A 27,724-nucleotide genomic window follows, 5' to 3' on the forward strand; every position below is an offset into this window, starting at 1 on the left:
TTCGTAAAATTAACTTGATCGCCATTTTAAACAATTCAACACTTTTTGATAAGACTAGCTACTAAGAAAAAGGTCATGTATGATTACCCTTTTTCAAATTCAAGTCTACGTCCAAATTTTGCATTTTGTTGGGCTAAACGAAAGCAAAATTTGGCAAAATATTGCGATGATTCAAAAATCGATCCTGTCAGTTTGTCAAAAACAAATCCATGTACGATATGTAGATGAATCCGAAAATAATCTTCAACCCAGTCTGTACATATAATAAATTTCAACAAATGTCGAAAAAGCTTGAATAGCTAACTAATCAGTAGAAATGCGTTTCATAAATGATTGCATTTATAGGACTATATTCTTAGTTCGAATTTATGTAGATAGATTCTTAATGGTGGGCGGAAGTTAGGCCCCCAAACCCCCTGCGTGCGCACGGGCTTGAACTAAAGTGACTAACTCATACGCCATTCATTAAGTACTTTCAGTTTTGTATTGCAATTGTTATATTTCAAAGTAAACGTGAATATAGATTAACGGAATAAGTTAGAAAAGTTGCTTGAAGGAATTCTAATAATTGAAAATGTTTTTGAACTTCCAAAATATATCGAAAGCATAAAGTAAAACGAACGACCGTTTTCCAATTTTGATTAGCGAATCACATGACAATATATTAAAGAAATTTTCTCGTATAGATTTGTATGTTGGCTAAGAATTGTCATAGAAAAATATGCGATACAAATATAATCTCGGGTAACTAAGCATCACAAGTTTTTCTGGTAGATTTTTTGTTTTCTTCGAAAGACGAAGGTAATTTTAAGAACAACTGTATTACTTATTTCCACTTGTGATGCAAATTTTTATTTCATGCAACAGAACATGTACATAAATAGACCCTTATTGGCCAATTTGTATTGATTGCATGGATAATTATTGATGTATTATATTATTAATAATATTTTATTAATAAACAGTTTGATAATATTCTGTAATTAGTGAAAATGTTTGTAAATATGAATAAAAAATATATTTGATATACTAAACAAAAATGTTTTGACCAAAGATGTATTTTTTTTATAATAATTATGTATATAAAAGTAATTAATTTATTAAACAAAAAGTCTACTACTTTGTATTAAATATTAAATTTGCCAAATATATTTATACGTTTTTTTAATATATTACTGAGTTTTATTTCTATTTTTTTTTAGCATAAACCTTCCCACTTCAGATTATATGACAGAAGGGCCGTAGCCAGGCTGTGTAAACAGGGTAGGATCAGGAAAAATCAGGATAGGCTGTATCCACTATAATATACTGATACATACATTAAAGTGTACATACTTATAGAGTTCTCTAATGTCATTGGTAGGTAATAAATTTAAAAAATAATCACAATTTGTTTTTTTACAAATCAATTCGTAAACGGCTCCTATCGGGCAGACAAGATGCATTCAAACTACGGAAGCACACGAACAGGCCCAAAAGTATGCCACGATAATACTCTTTTCTTTAAGCGTTTATGCGCGTATTGAAAGAAAAGACCACAATTTCTGAAGGGCTTGAAAAAATATATTCAAAAAAACTGTCGATTAGGTCCTTTGAAAATTACTTTTCAATATTTAAAATGGCGGATCCAATATAGCCTGATTAAAAAAAAAACTGTAGTTTTAATACAAATAATCGTGAAATAAATAAAATTGCCAATAAGGAGTTTCTGAGATCGTAGATTACAATTATTGTGTGAAAATTAGAAAATTCAAATTGGCGGTTCTAATTTGACTGCCCATTTAACTAAATTATTTAATTATGCTGAAATAAAGGAGTATAAAATGATAATCAAATTTGAGGTCATGTACGCAATAATGCCCTTGTGGAAAATTTCTCTGTCAAAACTAAAAATAACTCCGAATAACAGTTCTGAAATTTTTTTTTTTTCTTAAAAAGTTTGAAAAAGTCTTGTAATAACTCGGAATAACTTTTAATTTAACATATAAAAAGTCAGTAATAAAAATTTGTGCGGCTGTAAAAAGAATTATTTAGAGTTTTTATGACGTATTTATTTGCTCTGAAGAGAAACCAGAGTGATTGTAATTTTTTTGATAGTATATTTAAACATGACTTTGACATACCTCATGTGTGAGGATTTTATATGGAAATGTACAATCACACTGGTTTCTCTTCAGAACGAAGAAATCGTCCGCTCCCTGGTTTCTCTTCAAAGCGACTATATACTAGTCTAGAAGGTGAGCGGCAAAATATTGCAAGCATTTTCTGAAGGCTGACTTTGTAATTTTTACGTTATATTGAGGTAGTAGAGAAATAGCCTCTCGTCAGTCAGCCGATTTCTGTAGCGTTTGGCGTAGAGGCGACTGTAACTTTAAAAAAAAACGGGCAAGTACGTTCTAAACTTTGAAAGTTTGTATAGTCATGAAGTACATTTCTGTAAGAGAGAGTGTCAGTCGCCGATTAAAGGTGACAAGTTTAACGCGTGACTAACACTCTCTGTTTCCAGCAATATGCCGACTGACTAAATTTTTTATGCTTATAATAATATTTTACAACAATACACAAGTTTTCAGATTTTACAAAGTATTTGCACGTTTTTTGCTGAGTTAAAGCCGCCCCCGCGCCTAACGCAGAAGAAACCGGCTGACTGACAACAGGCTATTTCTCTGCTCTATCAATATATAGTAAATATTATAAAATCAGCCTTTAGAAAATGCTTTGCAATTTTTGCAATTATCTCTCCTACTATAAGTCAGAAAAATTCTAAATAGCGCTTTTTACAGACGCACAAATTTTCATAAACAATTTTTTTAAACTATTAAGAATTCTTAGCAACTCTTTTAGTAAGTTAAATTGATTTTGAGTAACTATTCTGGAAAAGTTCGAAATCTTGGCATTACTTGGTCTTTATACGTCAAATTAAAAGTTATTCCGAGTTTATAAGACTTTTTCAAACTTTTTAAGTAAAAGTAAAAATTTAAAAACTGTTCTGACTTTTATTCAGTTTTGACAGAAAAATTTTTCCACAAGAGTGAGGTTAAATAATCTGAACGGAATATAGTTGATAAAAAAAAAATACAGTCGAATTGAGAACCTCCTTTTTTTTTGGTTTGAAGTCGGTTAACAAATAACAATATAATAAATATCTATTTCATGTTTGCAGTCTGGCATGTGGGATAAGCCATTTTGATTTTCCAATTTTCACAATTGTGATCACCATGTTCAAAAACGAGTCAAATTTTTGGATCATTTTCCTTATTTAAATCCTTAATGTTTTGTATTAAGGCAGCCTTTTTGGATCCGCCATTTTGTACCTTCCCAATTTTCATATCAGAATCGTAATCAGCGGCCTTGAAGATCATGATCGTGAACCTTATGATTGGCTATTTTATTCTACGTGCGCTTTTTAGTTTCTCTTACGTTTAAAATAGCAACTTCTCAATAACAGTTGTTATCATTATCATTGTGGATCCATCATTTTGAATTCGGAAAAGTGAACTTTTCAAGGTTATAGATTTTGGATTAGCAAATGTATTTAAAAAAATCAAGTCGATTCGTCAATTCTGCCTCAAAATCGGTATTCAGTATTTCAATATATTTTGGCACGACTATTAACGTATAAAAACATTAAAATTGAAATACATACAATAATATCTAAATAAAAATACTGGAAGATTATTGTTGCAAACAATAAAACACCACAAACTTTTAAAGCAAAACCTAAACTGTTGTTATCTGAAATTTGTGAGAGTAGTTCTCTTGGACTGCTATCAAAATCAAAATTTCTACCAAATATACCAAATGTGAGTAAATAATTTTGTGGTTTGTTTAATTTATATACAATTGTATTCGTATCTTTCCGTTCCCAAGACCAAGACGATGGTAATATTGGCATTATTGATGCATTAAGTGTATTTGGAAAATGTATTAAAGTTTTCTTCTCTGGAAAATTTGCTCGAATTGTGATGTTTTCAAATGTAATTGGCCAATCAATTTTATTATAATCTGGAAATCTGTAATTAAAAATTTATACGGCATAGAATTATACAAAAATGTATTGTAATTATATATTGCCTGATAACAATTTGTTCCGATGATTTTTTTAAGTAAAAGAGAGTGTGACACTTTTTAAAAACTGATCCGGTCTTGATCCAGTCTCTGACCTATCCTTTACATTCCTATGGAATTTTAATGTTAAGAAGGCTCTATTTAGTAATAGAAAAATTAATTAATATTTTTTGCTCTCATAGATATACAATGTGTAACAAGAGCGTTGTTTTCAATGCTGTATATTGCATACCATAAATAAATATATAAAATAGGTTAATGAACTAATTTTTCACTAAAATAAATTTTGTTATAGAATTATATAAAACATTAAAATAATTGATTTTATTTTAATTTGGATCATTATGTCGTTTAAAAATCGTTTTGGTGTCCCAATGTGGCGATTTCAGTTTTCATAAATTCCCGAAGTGTAGTGAGCAAGTAAAAAAGGGGAGTATAATGTTTAACAAAAGACAAGTTTGAATAAAATAATTTCGAAGTGTGTGCACTAGAGTGTAAGAATAAAGTAGGTATATTTATCTTTTAATTCAATAAAAAAATTAGTTTTATAAGTTTGTTATTTTCACTCGTAGCGCTGACGTCTTAGCATTAAAAGCTCATTTCATTATTGATTAATTAATTATTACCTTAATCCACAAGAACTGGTATTATTTGTAGTACAGGCAACAATTCCACATAATTGTATTCCTCCGTTAGCCATGCTACTAAACGATCGAACTCCGTCCCGTATTACAAATTGATACTTATAATAAGTCGAATTTAAATTCATAAGCGTCGTATTTCGACTTAGGCTAACATTAAATTCACAACAAACAGTATTTTGGCAAACTGTCTCATGAATTTTATCTTTATTTAATGGCAACGGCTTAAAACTATAATTATTCATTTGACACGGAAGCATTTGTATTGAAATTGATTCGTTGTTATTAGCAGGTGGATGTTTATTCTCGTATAAAATGGATTCTCCAACTTTAGGATAAATTTTATAAATATATTTTGAGTGTGGAAGATAACGATTATCTTTTGATACTTCTGAAATAATCAATGTCGATTCTTCTTTTCCTGTTGCATAATAAACATTGTTCTTTGTACGGGCTTGATAAATTCCAGAACCAGTTGATCCATATTTAGGATCATTTACATTTGAGGCCAACAGAGTTGCACTATTTACGTACGCCCACCCTTCTTGAATTTGTAAGGCTGAAACAAATATATCAGAATCAGTGTCAACGAAGTATGGCACGCCATTTTACTATTTAATGTCCGAAAAAAAATGATCGTAATAATAATACATTATTATTATGTTAACATCATAATAATAATCATTTTCATTATGTACATAATTTTAATTCAATCATTTTTATTATGTACATAATTTTAATTCAATCATTTTTATTATGTACATAATTTTAATTCATATTAAATAGTAAAACGGCGTGCGCTATATTTCCATTATGTACATAATTTTAATTCAATCATTTTTATTATGTACATAATTTTAATTCTCTATTTCCATTATGTACATAATTTTAATTCAATCATTTTTATTATGTACATAATTTTAATTCTCTATTTCCATTATGTACATAATTTTAATTCAATTATTTTTTTTTAATCTAATTCAAATAAAATTAACTGATTTATTATTATGTATCATCATAATAATAATACATTTTTATTATGATGATAACATAATAAAAATGTATTATTATGTTATCATCATAATTTTAATTCTCATCTCTCTTTTCTCATCTTATCTTATATCAATCTCTCTTTTACTAGGATTTATTTTACAAAATATAAAATATAAAATATAAAATTTCTGATTGAAAAAAAATAATTAATTAATTTTTTTCTCGATAAAAATTAGTCTATTAAATAGTAAAATGGCGTGCCATAACGAAGCGAATTTCTATTTAAGAAAAATTAAAAATAAAATTACTATTTTTAATCTTATTATCTGTTTGTATCTTAAATATCAACTGCAATCTGTTCGATTAAGTACAATTAATAATATACATATATTATGAAACAAAGGCGTGCACTAATCCAAATTCGATGATTCGCGGAGATACAGCTGTTTGAAATTTAGGTAAAATTTTGTTCCTTTAATAAATTGGTTGTGTATATAAAAATTCAAAAACTTACCTGTTAAAAATGGAAGTTCTGACATCCATCTTGTTGGAAATATAACATGTCTGATATTATAATTTTTAACTAACATTAGCGTTGGTTTATCGAATAGAATGTCAAAACATGTGAACAATCCAAAGCTGACATTAAAATCAGTGTTGAATATAGAAATTGTAGGAACAATTGTTGAATTCAATAGAACTTCTCCATATTCTCCATATAAATTATGTTTGCGGTATCTAGAATTTAATATGGCTTTCAGGAACATTGTTTATAAAGAGTTGTAATATAATTACAAAGAAAATTATCTTGTTTAGATATTAGTACGTTAGGCACAACGCCAAAACAAGCGAAACACTTCACCTTATATTTTTACCGGTTGAGATCAATATTATTTGCTCAGTAGACCTCCCCCCTCCCACTTTTATTAGTTAGATATTTCTCAAAATATATCGAACTCATATTTTGGACAACGTGACGTATTTACAGTGTGGATCGTTTTAATCAATATAAAGATTACCCTACAGCATTTTTCCTATCCCGATTCTTATTTCCTCTGAAAAATTTTACTATTTTATGATTACTAAACAAAAACAGAGATATTTGACAAAAAAAAAAAGAAACTATGAGTTAAGATATGGTGGCCATTAGTTTTTTTCTCCCTGCGGGGGGCAAGGAGGTAACATTTTTTATGAAAGTACATTATTTTGAAAAATACTACTACTTTAATAAATTTAAAAAAATTTTTACTTTAGAATGCTAAATTGTTAGCAAATATAATGAGCTATTGTGAACAAAAGGGAAAGACAAGTGAGGGCAGGTGAAGTGAAGGCTATATCGTGGTAGTCTTTGTTATACCATGTATATATATATATATATATATATATATATATATATATATATATATATATATATATATATATTATATATATATATATATATATATATATATATATATATATATATATATATATATATATATATATATATATACATATATATAATATATATATATATAATATATAATATATATCAAGGTATACTAAATGTAGTTCCAAGTTTGTAACGCTTAAAAATATTGATGCTACGAAAAAAACTTTGGTGTAGGTGGTCATAAAATCACCTAATTAGTCCAATTTCGGTTGTTTGTCTGCCTGTCTGACTAACAACATGATAATTCAAAAACGAAAAGACACAGCGTGCTAAGGACGTAAAAAGTGAGGTCGAGTTCCTAAATAAGCAACTTAGGTCCAGGTTTTGTACCAATCTAGGTCCAGGTTTTGTACCAACCTAGGTCCAAATGTACAGCGTGTCTGCGTGTCTACTTCAGTTGGCTTCATATGTATAACTTTTTTATTATAAGGTTTACGAAAAAAAAATATTCTTTATAAAATTGAGTGTCAACAAACTGAAAAAGTTTGATAGGTCGATGTTAATGGTCGTTTAGAAATCTAGACCATTTAGAACCGATAATAAGGGAAACAGTTAAAAAAATCACTCCCAAGCCATGTAGGAGTGAATTGAAAAAATTTTGTGAATGAACAATTACAATTTTTCCATATGAAGCCAACTTAAGTAGACACGCTGTATATAATAGTCACGGACATTCAAAATGTATTTTTCAATGGAGAATATGACTTAAATAAGAAGAAATAGACGATTTATAAAACAACAACTGAAGTGAAGTTGAATTTTGAGAATTTCAATTCAGCGCGCTAACCACCCTGGTGGAAATATTTTTCTGCCAATAGTCTAATTTTCCTAGTCCATCTCTCTTTATGCTGACTCCATTTCGGGTTTACATACTGAAATATAACATAAGATTATAATAATAACTAAGCCTATTAACTATTGAGCCCACTGCAGTGCAAAGGCCTCCCCCAAATTCCTCCACTTGTTACGATCAGTGGCGAGTCTTTTTTACATTCCTCTTGAGTAGCTCACAAGACTATGCCTCCATCGTTTAATCTGGCGTCCATTCCTTTTTTTGCAATTGTATGGCGTCCAATTTGTGGTGCGCACTGTCCAGCGATCGTCTACCAGTCTAGCTATGTGCCCAGCCCATTTCCACTTTAATTTGTTTGCGCAAACCATAACGTCATTTAGTTTGGTTTTGCTGCGTATAGTTAACGATATTATTTTGTCCCTTAGTTTTATTTGGCACATGCTCCTCTTCATGCTTCGCTGACAGGTTCTTAGTTTTTTAAAATCAGAGGTATTGTAAGCTAGGGTCTGAGCGCCGTATGTGAGGATTGGGAGAATGCAACTGTCAAATATTTTGCGTTTCAGGACCAAAGGTAAATTGATCTTGAAGATGTACTTCAAGGACCAATACTTTCGCCACGCATTAGTTGTTCTTTGCCGAGCCTCCATAGATGTGCTATTCTTGAAAGATACCAGCTGTCCTAAGTATTTGTAGCTGGTTACATTTTCGATTATTTGACCATTGAGGATGATAATTGAGTGTTCTCCTGTATTGGACATTATTCTAGTCTTGTCGATATTTATGTATAGCCCGACTAGGTTACTATAAGTATTTAGTTTATCGAGTGAAGTTTGGAGTGATGTGATATCCTCGGAGAATAAAACAATGTCGTCTGCAAAACGTAAGTTAATAAAACAATTTTTCATCGTCAATTCTAATGCCAACATCTTCAAGATTCATTAGATGGAAGATATGTTCGAGGACAGCAGTGAACAACTTTGGCGACAGTGGCTTTCCCTGTTTCAATCCTCTTTTGACTGGAAATATTGGTCCCAAGCGTTTTAATTTTATTTGCGCTATGTTAATGTCATACACTGCTTTAATAACGCGTATGTATTTGTCATCAACACCAAAACATTTAAGCGACTACCAGATGTATGCGTGTTCGATGGAATCAAATGCTTTGGTATGGTCGATAAATAACAAGAACAGGGGTTTTTGGTATTTATTGCACTGTTCGATTAGTTGGTTCAGTGTTTGTAGGTGGTCCATTGTAGAAAAGCCTCGGTGGAAACCAGCTTGTTCTATCGGCTGATGAAAATCCAAAGTTTTTTCAATTCTTTTCAGCAAAATTTGAGAGAAAAGATTGTATATGTTTGACGTGATACAAATTGGTCTGTAGTTATTAATTGATGACGCCCCGCCTTTCTTGTATATTAAAGATATTGATGCGTGCATCCATTGTTGAGGGAAGCATGCACTTTGAAGCACATTGTTAAATACATTAGTTAACACTTCCACTAAACACAGGCCACCACATTTTACAAATTCAGTTTTTATATTGTCACAACCAAAATTTTTTTCACTTTTTAGGTTATTTACAACCGAGGTTACTTCGCTTTTTAAAATTGCTGGAACGTTTTTAATATTTTCCAATACAGGTGTTAATGCCATTTGCTCCGCTCTTGTCATTTGGCTTATGTACAAGTTGCTATAGAAGGATGTGGCAATATTTAATATTTCTTTACGATTTGTTATTTTTGTTCCTTTTTGTTTTCTAGTGAAGGCATCCAATTCTTACCACCGTCAAGCATTTTTTGTGTTTTTTTAACAGCGTTACTGTTTTCTAATATTGATTTAATAATATTATTATTGCTTGAACGAATATATTCTCGTATTTTCTTTTTAACCAGTTTTTTAAGTTCGATTAATTCAATTCGTTGTGAAGGGGATTTATTGTGTATCACTCGGAGGTTCCTACGATCTTCAATCAGTTTTTTGGTATTGGCTGATATTTTATTTTGCTTACTTTGGGTATCTGCTTTGAGCAAACTGGCTTTAGCAGCATCCGTAATTATATTAATTAGTGAATCGTAGTTCTCCTGTATTTTGTCACTATACACCTGAAGAGTCTTTAAGTTGATGGATAGATCCTTTTGGTAGTCTTTTATGTTGTCTTCTGATAGATATACAGTGGAACTACCATTGAACATTTTCCTCGATTTTTTGGTAACGAAGAATTTAAATTTGCATCTCAAAAGTCTAAGATCCGAGGAAAAATTTAGACTTGTCACTACGCCTATTACAAGCAACAAATACCTTTTTTTGAGAGATTCTATTATTGTACTCAATGTAGAATAAAAACGGTCAATTTCTTCTTCTGAGTGACTTTCTGTTGGCGCATGTACTTCGAGTATCACTATGAAGCAAACACATTCTGTCATTCAAGCCTTTAAATTCAGGAAACTGTTTCTCCAGATATCTTTTACAAGAAAGCCGACTCCTAAAGAACCTTGCCGTTCTCCAAAGTAATAAAATATTCTACCATTTTTCTCTTCTATATATTCTCCTTTTCGTCGCACTTCGCATAATCCAATTACATCCCATTTAATCATTTTAATACTATTCTCCAGCTCAACAAGTTGACTCTCATGACACAGAAATCTTACGTTCAATGTACCGAGCGAGAAATACTTATCTTTTCTTTGCGTGGCCTTGATGCTTTGGGTATTTGGGGGGTTATGGTCTTTCTCTCCCACGTTGACCAAACGGCTTGGTAGCAACTTGTTACAGTACTTAATTTTTTTATTGGATAATTGACTGATGTCGGTCTCTATATTTGGGCTGTGAGTTATTTAATGTTTTATCGTCGTATTCCGTATTCGTATCTTGGGGGTCGACTTTTGTTTGTATTGTGATTTTACTATTGCTTGCTACTTTTTTATGACTTGTTCCGGTTGTAGAAAAGATTCGCTTTGCTCAGTAAATTGTTTGGAAGATGAAGCAATCGTAGATCTCAGTTTCAGATAATTTGTGATATATGTACTTGATTTTTTGTCTGCGAAGTTCAATCTTGGATTTTGTAGTAGTGGTTTTTCCCTCTGTTGTTGAGCTACACTCTGCGTGGGAATCATTTCAGGGGATTTTGACTGTTGCCTATTCTTGTCTGATTGATTGCGTGGTTTAAGTTCGCCAAGATCAACTAGTCTGTAGTATCTGAGAACCGTATTCTTCCCTTCTTTTCGTAACTGTTCAAGTTTTAGTTGCTGTTTTTTTCTAGCTTCCAAAACTTCTCTTGAATAATCTCCCTTAACTAAGATATTGTATTGCGTTAGATAACTTTTATTTTTTAAGACAAGTAATTTTTTCCGTTATGTTATTATGCCTACTAATATCGGTCTGATTCGATTTTCAGGTCTACGACCTAATCTGTTAATAAAATCGATGTCACCGGCTTTGAAATTGACTCTAATTACGTTGCTAATGATATCGTCACAATAATATCTTTTAACTTGCTGTAATTTTTGTCTGATTCTTCTACTCCAAAGAAGATTAGGTTTCTTTTCCGCAGTTCGTTATCAATATAGTCTAATTTTCTCTGCTGATTAGCAATGGTGATTTTAATTTAGTGATAGTCTGAAATTAGGAAATCTAATTTGGAGTTTAAATTCTCGTTAGTTTCTTTTATTTCTTCTTTAATCTGTATGAACATGTTTTTTATTTCTTCCTTTCAGGGCAAAATCAAAACCACAATAGTAAAACAACGTAATGTTAATGTTTACTTATTTCGTATTAACACGATATTTTAGTTGGTTTTTACAGCTGATGAAGTAGTAGCACAAAATACAAGAATACCTAAATTCAAGTTTTTACAACACTCAAGACAGTTTTAGAAATTTAATTTTTGTTTAAGATTAAACACTCAATGCAACTTTAAAGTGAAATGTTTTTTCAATTTAAATTAATTAAAGAAACGTAAATAATTAAAACTTAAAATTAATCAATTAAAACTTAAAATTAATTAAAGAAATTAATAGAAGTGACTTTGCATTTCACAAGACAATTTTACAAAGTTTATCATCTAGCATTCAGATTCAACCATTAGCTGTACCAAGTGTGTACAAGTATAATTTCATTCCACATTTCATTCAATGATCAATGCATTTAACAGACAATAGTTTATAGTTGAATAGAATAATCAATACTAGCATGAGTGACGTCTATCATTTTAAAAACTAATAGAGTATTATCGTTAGTCAAAAATAAATCATGAAATTTGAAAAAAGTTAAAATTTATGTAAAAATATACTTAAATATTCTGATTTCGAGTCATAAAAGCATATTTTTCTTTTAAAATATTAAAATTAAAAATCGTATTTTTAAAACTGTATATCACGGGATCTAAAACGCAGGTAAGTCCTGCTGTGATGGCATAGCGGTATGAGTCATAGACCCTTAGTTAGTTCAGTGTAGACAGCTGGTTATAATACATATAGATAATAACTATTTATATTTATTATAATCAGATGTCTATGAATCTACCTGTCAAACTTATTTGTGTTATTTCGTATAATGATACCCATATTACGTCATCAAATTGGATGCCCGCGTTTTTGACAGTTTAAAAAAATAAATAATCAAAATTTTCAATTTTCGATATTCAAAATTCGATTTTCAAAATTACTCTAGATATCGAAAATTTTTATTTTCACTTTTTGTCTTGTTGTCAAGTTACAACATAATTCACCATTTGGTAAAATTGAAGAAAAAATTTTTTTTTAAATTTGTGTCCTCACTACCGTGCTCATACATTCTTAATTAGTCGGGCAAAACTGTTTTTTTTTTCAGTAATTTATTAACGTTTCAACTTTATTTTAAATAGTTTTTTTAATTTCCACCGACTAGTTTTGGAGAAATCTATGAAAACTTATCCATCTATCGTATTCCCGTATTCGAAATAATTAATTTATTTAAATAATCGAGCAAGCCCCCTAAAATTTTAAGAAATGATTTAAACTTTTGAGGAGAAATTGCTCTGGGGTTCTATATATGGCATTCAATTAACTCAGTCACTTGTTTGTTTTTACTTGTTACTAGATAGGCCCAACTTGTACTAAGTTTGTACATTTTCGCTTCACAGAGAAGATTAACAGACACAACAATACAATATTCAAACAACTGACAGAGAAACACAATAAGAGATAATGGTATTCAATGCGCATGATCGTATTGACGGAAGTCCACTGCTTCAATAGTTTCTGTTTGTTTAATAAATTCTGTATAAAAGTTCTAAAAAATGGTTAAATATTGTTTTATTTGCAAGGAATATTTTAAATCAGACGTGTATCAGAGGTTAGTAAAGTTTAATTATTAAATAATATTTATTAAATGGCAATTATTGTGCTGTAAATACATGTCAGGGTAAGACATGTGCATTAATAACCACGCTCTCTTATTTATTATCTCACTCCGTTAACAGTTTCATAGTAAATATTCAAACATACCTTGCGATGACTGTTCCATTTCTATCAAAAGCAATATTTGTGTTAAAAAAGTATACTTTATCTAAGCCACAATCACGAGTATCATTTAACTCTTTTTGTGTGATATTGTTACAATCAAATATTTCATTAACATTAGCCACGATATACATTTCATACTGTTTTGCTAAGCACGACAAATTTTTCATCACCTGTAAAAAACATGTCAAAATAATTTATTGAAAATTAAATATCCTTAAAACTATTTAAATAATTATAGTTTTATGTTTATATTGAAAGCATTATCAACTTTCTTTAACTTCCTCAGATACCGAAATAAAAAACTTTATAATCTTACGTTTGACATGTACTTTGACTCTACTTAAAAAACACGGTCGTATATACAGGTCTGACAACTCGTTGCCCAAACCTGTGAGCGATACGCGTATCGCTACTGGAGCTTCTTGATCTAGACTGCAGATGGCGTGCTTGTCGAAGTTTGCGTTATCAATACGAAATAAAGTGCAAACGACTACTCATGCGCCACCAGTGTTCCACGCGGGAACTACTTTACGGTTCAACTATATCGATCACGCTTCACTCTATGCTCTATGGAATGGTATATGAAGTTAACAGACCTGTATATACGACCGTGTTAAAAAAACAATATGGGTGTTGCCTGTAAAATTTGATGGGATCTTATTCATTCGGGGCCATGAACCAAAGGTACGGGATCCACATCGGAACATTAGAGTGTTGAGTAAATCTGCAATCGCTCGGAATTACAATTTTTACATTTTTTCGTTTGCATTATTTTTGACATAGAGAGAGATATGGTAGTATTTTCTATCAAGAAATTAAAAATACCCAAAGTAAAAACTGTTTTTTAAATAAGAAATGAAACACTTACGCTAGAAAAATTATTATAATAACATGGACTAATTTTCTGAACTGGATTTGGAACGTACAATGAAAAATTGGTAGGTGCTTTTAGATCTGGATCTGGATATATCCCCTCTTCAGGGAATACTAATATATCCACTCCCTAAATGAATTCAGATATTTTATATAAAAATTTCCAATTTACATGCGCTTTAAAACTCACCAATTTCTTAGCGTCAGATGCAACCGAATTATATGTTTTTAAGTTATACTCCACAAATTTCCCTTGGTCATCCAAATGCTGTTCGTAAACTCCAGCAATATATGTTGAATACACCTAAAATATTTTTATTCATATCTCATCCAAATTTTTATGCCCTGTGATTATGTAAAAAATTAGGAGTATTCTAAGTGTAAGTCAAAGTTTGTAGCACTTAGAAATTTTAATGGTACAAACAGAGTTTTTAAATAAGTAACATGGGTCAATTGGACCATGGGTATTACCGTAGGGACAATATACAGGGTGTCTAGCTAAGTTGGTAACATATGGAAAACTTTTTTATTATAAGGTTTACACAAAAAAAATGTATTCTTTATAAAAAGCTCTGCTTTAAAAAATATTAACATCAGCTACTCACTTTAGACATCGAATATACAGGTTTCCACAAATTGAGAAAGTTCAATAGGAATGTTAATGGTCGTGTAGAAATGTAGACTAGTAAATCACCTTCAAAATATGTAGGAGTTTATTTATCTTATATAAACATTGAGGCAGAAAAATGATTAACTAAAGATAACTGTTTAGGAAAGAATTTTTAACGAAAGAAATGTTTTGGCCACTTCAATTTAAAATCGAATTTTGCAAATCCTATTTACAAAATACGTTATCTGTTATCCAAATTAACCAGTCATCATCTTTCGGGGCATGAAAGGGATTATCGAAATACATGTTCTCTGAAATTTTTAAGTTTGTAATCCTTGGGGTACGCGCGGACGGGATACAACTTACCTTTTGTTAAATGGCACTCCATTTATTTTTTTACAGATTTAAATTGATTATTAATTTTAAAACATGCATTGTATAAGAAAATTTATCTAAATAGGTACAGATTTGACAAAGTTACTGCAAGTTTGAATTTGAAATTACGGACATTAAATAAAAAATTATATAATAAATAAGCGTATATTATTAAAACTTATTGTGGATTTATAATAGGTACGAGTAAAATTTTTAGTAATTAAAGAGTCTTTCTTTCTTCGTAGTAAATTATATTCACATCGACAGAATTTAGTACGGGCCTTGTGCTTACTTAATCCGGCAATGAACTCAAAATACCGGTTTTGTATGGACTTTTTTGGTTCATCGTCATGGTGAGTAAACAATGATGTAGGTATAGGGCTTTTCATTTACAAAATGATTCTTTTTTCTTTCGGAGAGATTTCAAGTAAAGACGTATCACATATCTTCTATCCTAGTCAAATTGTTGCAGATGGTTTTATTGTTGGCAAATAGTCGACAAGGGAAACAAAACAACCGATTGCTCTGTTTGCAAACTGCCGGCCAATAATATGAATCAGATCGTTTTGTGTTGAATTTACGATTGACTTTATCTTTAGTTTGTATTAATTTCAAATTCCGTGTACAACGACCTTTCACGATCACTTGTTTTTTGCCATCGAAAGATAGTTTTGAAAACGTATAATTTTTTTTCTATATACACACCATCTGAACAAGTTTGGCAGTGAATATTATCCAATTTTCTCTATTACCAACGTTAAAATCTTAAACACCTGAAAATATAACCACAAACAAACCAAAACAATCAATATTTTACCCGATTCAGTATAAAAGCAATGAGACGAAAAAGTAATAATGCTTTATATGCAAGGATCACTAATCGTTATAGATTAAAGAGATCAACTCACAACTGATCAATCAAATACTTGTAGTGTGGGTGTATTTAAATGAATAAGAAACGAAGCTGCTTTGGTCAATGTCGTAGTTTGTCGTGTTGAAAAAGACACTGTCTTAAGCAGGGTGGATTAACAAGTAGCCAGAATAGGCAGTTACCTGAGGCTCCCGATTTTAGGGGGCCTCCGAAAAATGAAAAAGACTTCTGAAATTTTCTTACAAACATAAAATTCTAGTTAGTGAAAGAAATATATAATCAGAACTGAAAATAAATTTTACTTAAATAAATAAAACTCAATTGACCGCATTCAAAAGGCGACGAGTGGCGAACTAGACAAGGTTCCTAAAAAGGACATTTCCGACTCATTTGACAAATTGTATGAGCGTGCAAAGAAGTGTATCGAAGTGAAAGGAGAGTATATTGAATAATAAAAAAGAATTATCTCAAATTAATAATATATTGATGATATAATTGATGAATTTGCCGAAAATAAAGAGTAACATTCATAATAAGAGTAATCACTATAGCTAATTCTTACTGATGATGACTACTTGGTTCTCATTTATTATCTTCGATAATATTTATAAGAAAACGATATGTTTAAAATATAGATAGAAATTTTATTGATATTATTACATTGTGACAATAAAATTTTTACGAAAGATTTTTACGAGAAAAAAGAAGAGAACGGTAGTGAAAAAGGGTCCCCAAATTGATGGTTGCCTAGGGCCCCGTTGAGCGTTAATCCGGCCCTGGTCTTAATTATGTAGGGTAGGCAGTGTCTTTCTACTGGGGGTATTATTATTATTTTATGACGAAATTCAAATATGCCGTTACGGGTAAAATTATTCCCTTTATATAGGCTAAAATGATACCTATTTTGTGTGTAAAATGTTACGGGTCTTGAATGTGTTGATTTAGATGAATTTACCAGTGATTTTTGTTTTCATACTAAACGTTGATGCAATGTAAAAGAACAGTTATTATTTTATGTGAACTGTTTGATAAAAAATGCAATGGGATCATTTTACCCACTATCCTTACAAGGTCGGTCAAACCGATCCCTTTTGAAAAATATTGAATAGTTCTAAAAATTTGAACAGATTAAAAGAAATTTACATACCAATATTGTAACATTTGAATAAAGAACTCCAAAATATTTCTACGTTGTGAATATGTCGAATAGTTTGGCTATAAATTACATTTTTTCTTAGGGAGGATTATTTTAGACCACTATTCCCTATCAATAATCCAAAGGATTTAAGTCAGTGAAAGGTGGTGGACAATTTACGAGGACATCATCACAAAACTTTAAAGAAAGCGCAGATATAAATTATTTTGAGGCGGAGGTGGTAAGCTATCAAAAACCCCACATTTTACGCTCATGAATTGATATTACTTATAGGATTAATATGAGTTGTTTTGCATGAAAAACAGTATCACTTCAAGAAATTTTATCAAAATCGCGCTATCCGATATAAAGTTATGGAACAAAAACGATTTCATAATAGCAACTTCAAGCGTATAGCTCCAATTTTTAAAAGGGCATGTTTAGCATAATCGAATTATTCTGAGCTAAGCTATATGTGGTAGAGCGTTGTAAAGACATTCTAGCGACCATGTGTTACGTATTCAGTGGTTTGAGTTTTTCTTAAAAATAGCTAATATTATTTGGGCTACTAAAAACGCATCGCACAGTGTTTATTTATAAACTAAGCATACTACCTGAAAAAGGTAGTCAATTTACTAAATAATTCGTTACAGGGCAAACTCAGCGGGAAAGGGCAGATAAAGGGGTTACAAATGTTGGGTAAAAAATCCAACAGCTGAATGTTTGAAGAATTTTTTTATTGTCGAGAACTATGTCATTAAACTTTTTTGATTGGGCGAGTATTTACGCCGCAAATCGCAAAAAACCGTTTGCCACTCCTTTAAACCGCCACCGCTCTTCACCGTCAAACATTCACCTGTGGGCTTTTTTACCCAATATATTGTGTAACTCCTTTTTTGACCCTTTCCCGGTGAGTTTTTCCTGTAACTAATTTTTTGGTTAAAAAATAAATTGTACGCTTACACTATTAGTATAAAAGATGGTTTCCAGTCGGTTTATCAAAAAAATACATTTGATTTGATTTTTATAATCACTAATAATAACATTGTACATACCTGAAGATAAAAGCATGACAAACAAATCAAAATTAATAAATTATTAATATTCATAATTACTCTAATTACTAAGTATTCGCGTTTTTTACTTTAGGTAACAATTAATTATCTTAAACTCGAAAGAATATTTCTTAAATTTTCATTCAATAAAACAATTATTCGTTCTGTTGGTTACGTCTATCTTTATGACGATTAATGAATGAATTAACTTCTTATGAATGAATATGTCTTTATGACGATTAATAACATTATAAGATTAAAATTAATGATTTTATGATTGCAACTTGTACCAGTTTTTTAGTAAGTTTTATAACATAAAATTATTTGCTAAGCAGAGGCAAAGTCTCTACAGGCACGTGGCTACAAAAGGGTGCAAGTGTGAAAGCTTTTAAAACAAATATAAAATTAATTGTGTAAGTTGACATTTTTGTAAAGTTATTCAAAAGTATGACATATTATTTGTACAGAAAGGCAAAATTTTAATAAAAATAAATAGCAAGGTACTTGGAACTTGGAACTATTAATAGCCAAAGAATATGAAAAGGACACAAACAGGATAGGAAAGAGAAAGCCCACAGCAGATGAATCTCCCGAAGATATTACTTCTTCATTTTCTGGTCGATAAACATTAGAGTGACAGTATATGACAGGCAGGTGGTTGAACTTCAAAAGAGTAATATTAACAGATCATATGAGAGTAGTTCAGTCCCCCTATGAGCCAAAAAAAAAAACGAGATTACCTTTTTTAAGATATACACTTCGTGACCATTGGGGATGGGTTCTTAATGTTATCAAAAAAAGACAGGTTTTTTGAAAAATTTTGAAAAAAGTACGTTTTTTGGAAAACCTATTGATTTTCGCTGATAATATTAAAAGAGAAATTTAAAGATAACTCAAAATGTTAATTCTTCGAAAACTGCAACAAGTTAATAAAAAAAGTTTATTTTTTTTATATTTTGTAGATATTTAGCAATACTTACACCTCAGGGGGTTCATTTTGGTTGTCAACTCCCTCAATCTTCAGCGGCGGTCCATCAATTTTCAAAAACGAACAGGTATATGTCCGTTTTTATTATTAATACAAATTCGAAAAAAATATCATAAATAGTACATAAAAAGTACCACCTTTTCATACTATTATTACCCCCCTACGCCGTCTCCGAAAAAAATATTGTCAATTTCAAAGCTTCAATTAATTAGAACTAGAGAACGGATAAAGATACAATGTTGACTCTTAGCTCAAAATACGTATTTTTTATTATCTTCAACTTTATTATTTAATGATATCAGCAAAAATCGATAGTTTTACCCAAAGAACCCAAAAACTGCCATTTTTCAAAATTTTCCAGAAAGCCCACCAAAAAAGATCGTTCCGGAGAAAAGTTTTGTACTACTTTTTTGGGTTTTTGTTACGAACTCATTCCCCATGCCTACGAAGTGTGTGCCTCAAAAAAGTTGGCCTCCAAATAGGGGGTCTGAACTATAGACTATTATCTATAGTTTTATCCAACCAAAAGTATAAATGTATAACATGCCGTGGTTCTCAGAATCCTGATTAGCTCCCTTACGTCAGTCCACAAAAGTTGTGAAATCTCGTACAGAGAAATTTGTTCGAAAAACAATAATCATATAAACTTATTGAGTAAGTTCTGACTCGCTCACCCTACCTTTATGGAAGAAAATTAGAAAATCGTTAACCCCCTCCCCTCCCTCTCATATGATAAGCCGTAAGAATTTTTCACAATTTTTATTTAACTACAGAATTTAAATTTAAACAATCAAAGACCATTTCTTTTACCCAAGTACGAAAATGATTGGAATACATTTCTTATGTTCAGTTTCTCCTACGTATTTTTAATATTTTTAGTCAATTTTGGCAATTTTGAAAAAAAAATCATTCATAATAATAATAATAATAATAATCTATGAATATAAAATGCTTTGTCCTGAACTAATGATTGACGGACTGACTGACGAATCAACACACAGCCTAAAAAGCTGATTATAGAGACCTGAAACTTGGAGGGTGTGTTTTTTGTATGTCGTATGCATCCGATCTATTTCCCGAAATTATTAATCCAATTATTTATAGCTGATATACCTCTAAATGGAAATGAAAAACGAGGGCAAAGTTTGTATGGGACAACGTGATTCCTTTGGTAGAAAGTTACAATCGCCCTTGATTTTTTTTTAATTATCTACAAAAAAGATTGTTACCATTTTTGGTCTAAACTGCACGGTTACGGGGTTATAGGCCGTAATGGTTTATTTTCAAAATGGCGGCACTTCCGCCTTCCAAATTTGTAACGGTTTTTGTGCATTTACATTCAGTACGTGATAATAAACCTATTTTTAGAAAAAAATAACTCCTGTAAATTAGTGCAAGAAAAAATTCTCAATTATTTATAGCTGTAATGCGTCATTGAACGCGTTATAAATCCATTAATATTAATTTTAGAAAGAAAAGTTTTAGAAGTAAAAGTTTTAGAAAATTTGTAGATTTAAAAGTTAACTTCTTACGATTTTCTTGTACTTAAACAAATATAAGAAGGGATATAGGCTAAATAATCAACTAGCTAAAAGTATAACTTTGTAATGGCTCGCGAATGGTATCATATAAAATATATATTTCTATAATAAAATTATACTTCAATTATTGACAAATATTTTTAATTGAATTGTTCCTCAACAAACGTTAATTTCTTTAAAAGATCAGGTTGTAAATCAGGATCCAAGTTATTATCCGCTGTGAAAATATTCAATTCATTTTTATACCATGTATATGAAATATACATGGTATATTAAGTTTAGTCTCACTTTAATTTTTAATTTAGTCTCTAGTTTGTAACCCTTAAAAATATTGATGCCATGAACAAAATTTTGGTATAGGTGTTCATAAAATCACGATTACTCAAAAACGAAAAATGATATCAAGCTGAAATTATAGCGTGCTGAGGACATAAAAAGTGAGGTCGAGTTCGTAAATGAGCAACATAGGTCACGGGGGTCTTGGGTCCGTAGGACCCATTTCATGAACCGTTAGAAATAGAACAAAAGTGTAAATGAAAAAAATGTTCCTTATAAAAAATTAAACAACTTTTGTTTGAAAACTTTTTTCGTAAACATCACTGTTTATCCGTGAAAGCGAATATTATGCGCAAATTGCAGTATTATATGAGTATATCAGTTATGCGTATGCGACATGTATAGGTGGTATATGTGTAATGTGACAGAGTAATCAACACTGTCTATACATGGTATTTCAACAATTAACTTAGTCAATTGTTTGTTTTCACTTGTTTATTTTAAATTTATGAGAAATACAACAAAACCCATCTTTATTAATTTGTAAATCAAACCAACGACGATGACATACATTACATACTTCAAAATTCAAGTTCTTTTGAGCAATCTCAAAATTTTCTGCATACATTTTAAAATTACTATCATCTCGATAAAGATATAATTCTTCTTGATCTTGTTTTCGTCGATTCTGATCATCACCCATTAATGATCGATTACGATCACCCTCTTTACGACCCGTCAACGTACGACGTCGTGTCATTTAATTGCTTTAATAACAATTAATTAATAACTTTTAAATGATAATAACTATAATTAAAATTTTTTCATTACTTGTATTAATCATTTAATTTTTTTAGTTATTCTACTGTAGAACTGCAAAAATTAATTTTTTATGTTTTGTTATCAAGTTTCTTGTATTTTTCATGATGACGTTTTTTAATACTTGAAAGAATCTACATATGGCCACTCAATAACAATTAATATTATATGTAGTCAATTATATTTCAGTAATAGATGTAGCTCATAGATGGTGCCACTGTCTCTGCATATATATTGACATTTACATTGTAATAAATAAAAAATACTGTTGTTTTTTATTATTTATTATTTATTATCATATAAATTTTTCTAAAAATAATGATTGATAACACATCTAGACATAAATATGGAACTACAACATTTTATTTCATGTCTAAATCTTTTGTAAAGTTTACCACCAAAAAGTTACATTTTAACCTAGTAGAGGCTCGCTTCGCTCGCCTAATAAGTAAGTCGCCTTAGTCGTATAAATCATAAACGGTTTGTGATACAAAAAAAAATTATTGTACAAAAAGGATAGGAAATTTTATTTTCTACAATAAAAACTCTTACCATTTTTGGTCTAAAGTACACGGTTATGAAGATAAGGCTAAAACGGTTTTCCTTATAATGGAGGCACTCCCCCCGCCTATTTTGGTAAAAATTTTGTGCATTTACATTCAGTACGTGATACTGAATCTATGCAAATAAAAAATAACTCCTGGAATTTAAATCAGAAAAAAGGCTCTGTAGTTAAGGCTGTGAAGTATAACCAATTTTAAAAATTACCACCGGTAGAAAGTTACATTATCAGCGAGTATCATGGGCAAATTTTTTTTTAAAATTAGGTTTCCGCACCGAAAAATAATAATCCATTAAATTGTGAACAAAAGAGAGGATAAGTGAGGTCAATGAAAGTGAGGGCTATAACACGGCAGTCTTTTTTGAAGTTGAAATTGCCCAGCAAACCGGGCGGGTATCTGCTAGTGGTACTACTAATAATAAAATATATTTGTATATAATCTTACACCGATTGTGACAAATAGATAAAATAATCATTTATATAATATTAATTTATAATTGATCGATATTTGATGAAATATAATAGACATATATTTTAGTTTATTTTAAAGATATTATTATTTCCCTATTCAAATAGCATTGAGAGCAAGCAGTCATCTCATTGGCTCTTAAAATTCTATTATTTAATCTGTATTATACAGGTTAAAAAAACTAATGGATTTGTAACTCTCAAAGGTGAGATGTTCCGGTACGTTTAAATATACAGTGCAACCTTAATATAACGAACCTCAATATAACGAATTCCTCGATTTAACGAATTTTTCGCAATCCCCTTGAATTGTCCATAAGAGTCAATATAAAATATACCTCTACATTACGAATATTTTTTGCGAACAGCCTCTATATAACGAATTTTCAACTACATAAAAAATTTAAATACCTCTATATAACGAAATTCGTCAATTCAAAACCTTTATATAACGTATAAAGTCCCACCAATATATGACAGTTAGTATACTCCATAGTATGTAATTCATGTCGCGAGAGGTTCCGACACTTTTTTCCTCTTTATAACGAATTTTAGACCAACTTAACCTCAATATAACAAACCTCAGTTTAACGAATTACTTGATATAACGAATATTTACTGGTTCCCTTCAGATTCGTTATATCGAGGTTGCACTGTATATGCGTAAGCAATTGTAATTAGTCTCTGTACATCCTTAATTATAATATATAAGGATTTAAATGAATTGGTACTTTTATTGGACCACGTGTAGGTAATTAAATTTTATTAATATTACATTAATTACATTAATAAGGAAATACCATTTACGTTATCGCATAATATAAATCATGAATTTTAAAAAACTGAAAATTTCATATTTTATTGATACTTAAGGTAGTATGGTAGTATCGAAGTCGATACCGTCATTCTAGGCAAGTCCGAAATAATTATTTTTTCAATCTATTATATAATTTTTCCCGTAATATGTGTTTATAATTTACTTGCTTGATATCTGCCCGCTAGGCTTGATTTAAAAGTAAAGATCACCGCGTTATAATCTTCATATTCCATGCTCTCACTTATCCCCCTTTCATAACACTGTTGTACAGTTTTCAATTTAAAATAAAATATAATTTGTTCTTTATTTTTACAGAAATCTTTATTTTTACTTTAAAATGTTCATAAATGGCGCAATGAAATGTCAATGAATAAATTTTATTTTTTTATATATCTTTATAAATTATAGCTTTTGTGCTATTCTGATGTATGAGCTTTATTATTATAGCTCGAGTTTCATTCAAATCCATTCAGTAGTGTTTGCGTGAAATCGTAACAAGCACACAAACAAACAAATAAAGAATTTTAGTTTCAAATTTATAATATATAGGAATAATAATAATTTATAAGTTAAACCTAATAGCTATTTTTTAAATAAAAAAAAAATAAAAATTTATTTATATGAATTAGTTTGACTAGTACTAGGAAGTTATGGACGATAACAAAACCTAATGAACAAAAAATGACTCTAAAATTGTATTAAATTAAGATGGCATTGGTGTAGAATTGGTACCATGCAGTACATCCGTATCTGCCGTAAGCGGGCGCGCACCACACCCGGGTGGCACGCATAGAGGGGCTACAAATCGAGGGATCAATCGATCAAATATATTCATAGACATTGTCATAATACTTATAGGTTACAGTATACGAAGAAATGTTTATTATATGCGATTAATATTTTATTTTGTATCATTTAATCATTACCGCCGTCTATTAGCATTAATCATAATCTAGAAGTATATATTATGATACCTATTTACTCGAACCTAGGTCTAAATAGCGTTAAAACAAACAAACGTACAATTCTGCGAAAAATGACAATACATTGCATTTAAGCAAAGTACATTTTCGCTTATAACTTTAGGAATTTTTAAAGTAATTAGATTTTTTAAACGGCACATTGTAGCACAGAGAGAGCACAACTTTTATTTTTTCGAAAAAACGAAATTTTGACGCAAAATTTGTTTTTGGCTGCCAATTTTATATTTTTCCGAATTTTCCAATTTTCTCAACGGCATATTGTAGCACAACTTTAACACATTGCAGCAAAACTTTTGATTTTTAAAAATTCGAAAATCACCCTGCTAACTTCCGCCAGAAAAAAATTTATTTTGGCTCCCATTCCTGTAATTCTCCGAATTTTTCAATTTTCTCGACGGCACATTGTAGCACAACTCTAGCACATTTTAGCATAACTTTTGATTTTTTAAATTCGAAAATCACCCTGCTAAGTTCCGCCAAAAAAAATTCTATTTTTGGCTCCCATTCCTGTATTTTTCCGAATTTTTCAATTTTCTCGACGGTACATTGTAGCACAACTCTAGCAAAATTTAGCACAACTTTTGATTTTTTTAAATTCAAAAATCACCCTGCTAAGTTCCGCAAAAAAAATTTTATTTTTGGCTCCCATTTCAGTATTTTTGTGAATTTTTCAATTTTCTCGACGGCACATTGTAGCACAACCCTAGCACAATTTTATCCAATATATTTTTTTTGAAAAAACGAAATCACCCTGCTGACAAAAAAACTATTTTTGGCTGCCATTCCTGTATTTTTCAGAATTTCCCAATTTTCTCGACGGCACATTGCAGCTTAACCCTAGCACAATTGTATCCAATATTTTTTTTCGAAAAAACGAAATCAACCTGCTGAAATAAAAACTATTTTTAGCTACCATTCCTGTATTTTTCCGAATTTTCCAATTTTCTCGACGGCACATTGCAGCACAACTCTTGCACAGTTGTTATATCCAATACTTTTTTTTTCGAAAAAACAAAATCACCCTGCTAACGAAAAATTTAATTTTTGGCCGCCGTTTCTCTATTTTTCTGAATTTTTCAATATTCTCGACGGCACATTGTAGCACAACTTTAGCACATTCTAGCACAATTTTTATTTTTTTTAAATTCGCAAATCACCCTGCTAAGTTACAGCACATAACAAAAATACTTATATACAAAAAAATTAATGGAAAGGATTCAATAATATCTAAATCCCACTATTTTTATACCATGTATATATGAACTGTACATAGTATATTAAGTTTAGTCCCAAGTTTTTAACGCTTAAAAATATTAATGACACGAAAAAAAATTTGGTATAGGTGTTCATAGAATCACCTAATTAAACCATTTCCGGTTGTCTGTCCGGACACGATACAGACAGTGTCTGTCAACACGATAGCTCAAAAACGAAAAGAAATATCAAGCTGAAATTTTTATAGCGTACTCAGGATGTAAAAAGTGAGGTCGAGGTCGTTAATGAGCAATATGGGTCAATTGGGTATTGGGTCCGTAGGACCCATCTTGTAAACCATTAGAGAAGTTTAAGTGTAAAAAATGATCCTCATAAAAAAATTAACAACTTTTGTTTGAACCATTTTTTTTAAACATCACTGTTTACCCACGAGGGCGCTAATTAGATGCAAATTTTATAGTTTCTATTAATATGGGAATATCAGTTGTGTGTGTGGCTATTTAAAAGTGGATATATTTTTTTATTTACGTGATGTCAAAAACCAAACGATTGCGTCATCAACATTGTCTATACATGGTATTTCAACAATTAACTCAGTTAATTGTTTGTTTTCACTTATTTAACAATGGTTAACTTTAGGTCAGACATAATGGTATGCAAAATAACCAAGTCATATTTAAATATTAAAAAGATTTTTATTTACTTATGATATGATACAACCTCACCCCTATTGTACAACGATTTATCCAGTTATTGATTAGACGCTAAATATTAATTAAAATTTCAGGCGCGGATCCAGCCCTCAAAATAGATTATGGGCACGGCACAGCCACTTGAAAATCGGCCAAATGCGAATCGAAGTATGAATTCGCTCTTGATCGATAGAATACATTCCTACAAAGGAGATGTTTACAAAATATATTCTGATCAAGATTATGTACAGTGTATTTGCCCACGTGGGCAAAGCCGTGGCGGGAACACTTTTAATTATTAATAAAACTGTAAAATGTTAGTTTATTCGCTCACAAAAATTACAAAAGTAAATGTGTGTTTGTTTGGACATCACAGTGTCACGCATTTAGACTCTAAACTGCTGAACCAATTTTGATGAAATTTTTGCAGCTTCAAATTAAATTAAACTTAAATAACAAATTCAAGCTTTTGTTTTTTTTCGCGAAAGTGTTGATAATATCATTGATATCCAAATGTTAGGAGAGCTAGCCCGTATAATTTTTCTGTCCCAGTACTTGTAAGAACATTTTTATACAGGGTTGGGCAGGGAGGTATGGATGATTTGAAATAACAGTTACACACTCATTTTTAAACGAAACTCAAATTTTGTTTTTTTAATGTGTACCTTAGATGTTGCCATTATAAAAATTAAAAAGCAAACAATTAAAACATGGATTGAGTACGAAAAATAACATTTGTTAAATGGTGTCAGTTTTTGTCCATATACTCCTGTAGACGTTGTGAGAAGTTGTCCACACTCATTGCACGTGGTACCGCTCGAATTTCTTGTGTTATTGTTTCACTCAGGGCTTCAAGTGTTCGTGGTTTGTTTATGTATACACGTGCTTTTAGGTAGCCCCATAAAAAATAGTCACAAGGCGACAGGTCCGGTGACCGAGGAGGCCACTCCACATCTCCACGTAACGAAATAAGACGCCTATGGAAGGTCTGCCTCAAAAAATTCATAGCTGCTCTT

At 30.5% G+C, this 27,724-nt stretch overlaps 1 protein-coding gene across 1 annotated transcript; it reads right to left on the bottom strand.

The window, feature by feature from the left end:
• Window positions 1-3,233: 3,233 nt before the first annotated feature.
• Window positions 3,234-14,965, bottom strand: LOC123301362 (vanin-like protein 2). Its single transcript, XM_044884099.1, has 8 exons — window positions 14,907-14,965; window positions 14,492-14,605; window positions 14,297-14,431; window positions 13,411-13,598; window positions 6,217-6,440; window positions 4,695-5,268; window positions 3,707-4,013; window positions 3,234-3,350 (listed from the first exon to the last, which is right to left on the bottom strand). Exons 1-8 carry the CDS (start codon window positions 14,913-14,915, stop codon window positions 3,234-3,236), a joined length of 1,668 nt encoding a protein of 555 aa, XP_044740034.1. The 5' UTR covers window positions 14,916-14,965.
• Between the last annotated feature and the right edge of the window lie 12,759 nt (window positions 14,966-27,724).

The sequence above is a fragment of the Chrysoperla carnea genome, chromosome 5 (genome assembly GCF_905475395.1).
Source record: "Chrysoperla carnea chromosome 5, inChrCarn1.1, whole genome shotgun sequence".
Classification (NCBI taxonomy): domain Eukaryota; kingdom Metazoa; phylum Arthropoda; class Insecta; order Neuroptera; family Chrysopidae; genus Chrysoperla; species Chrysoperla carnea.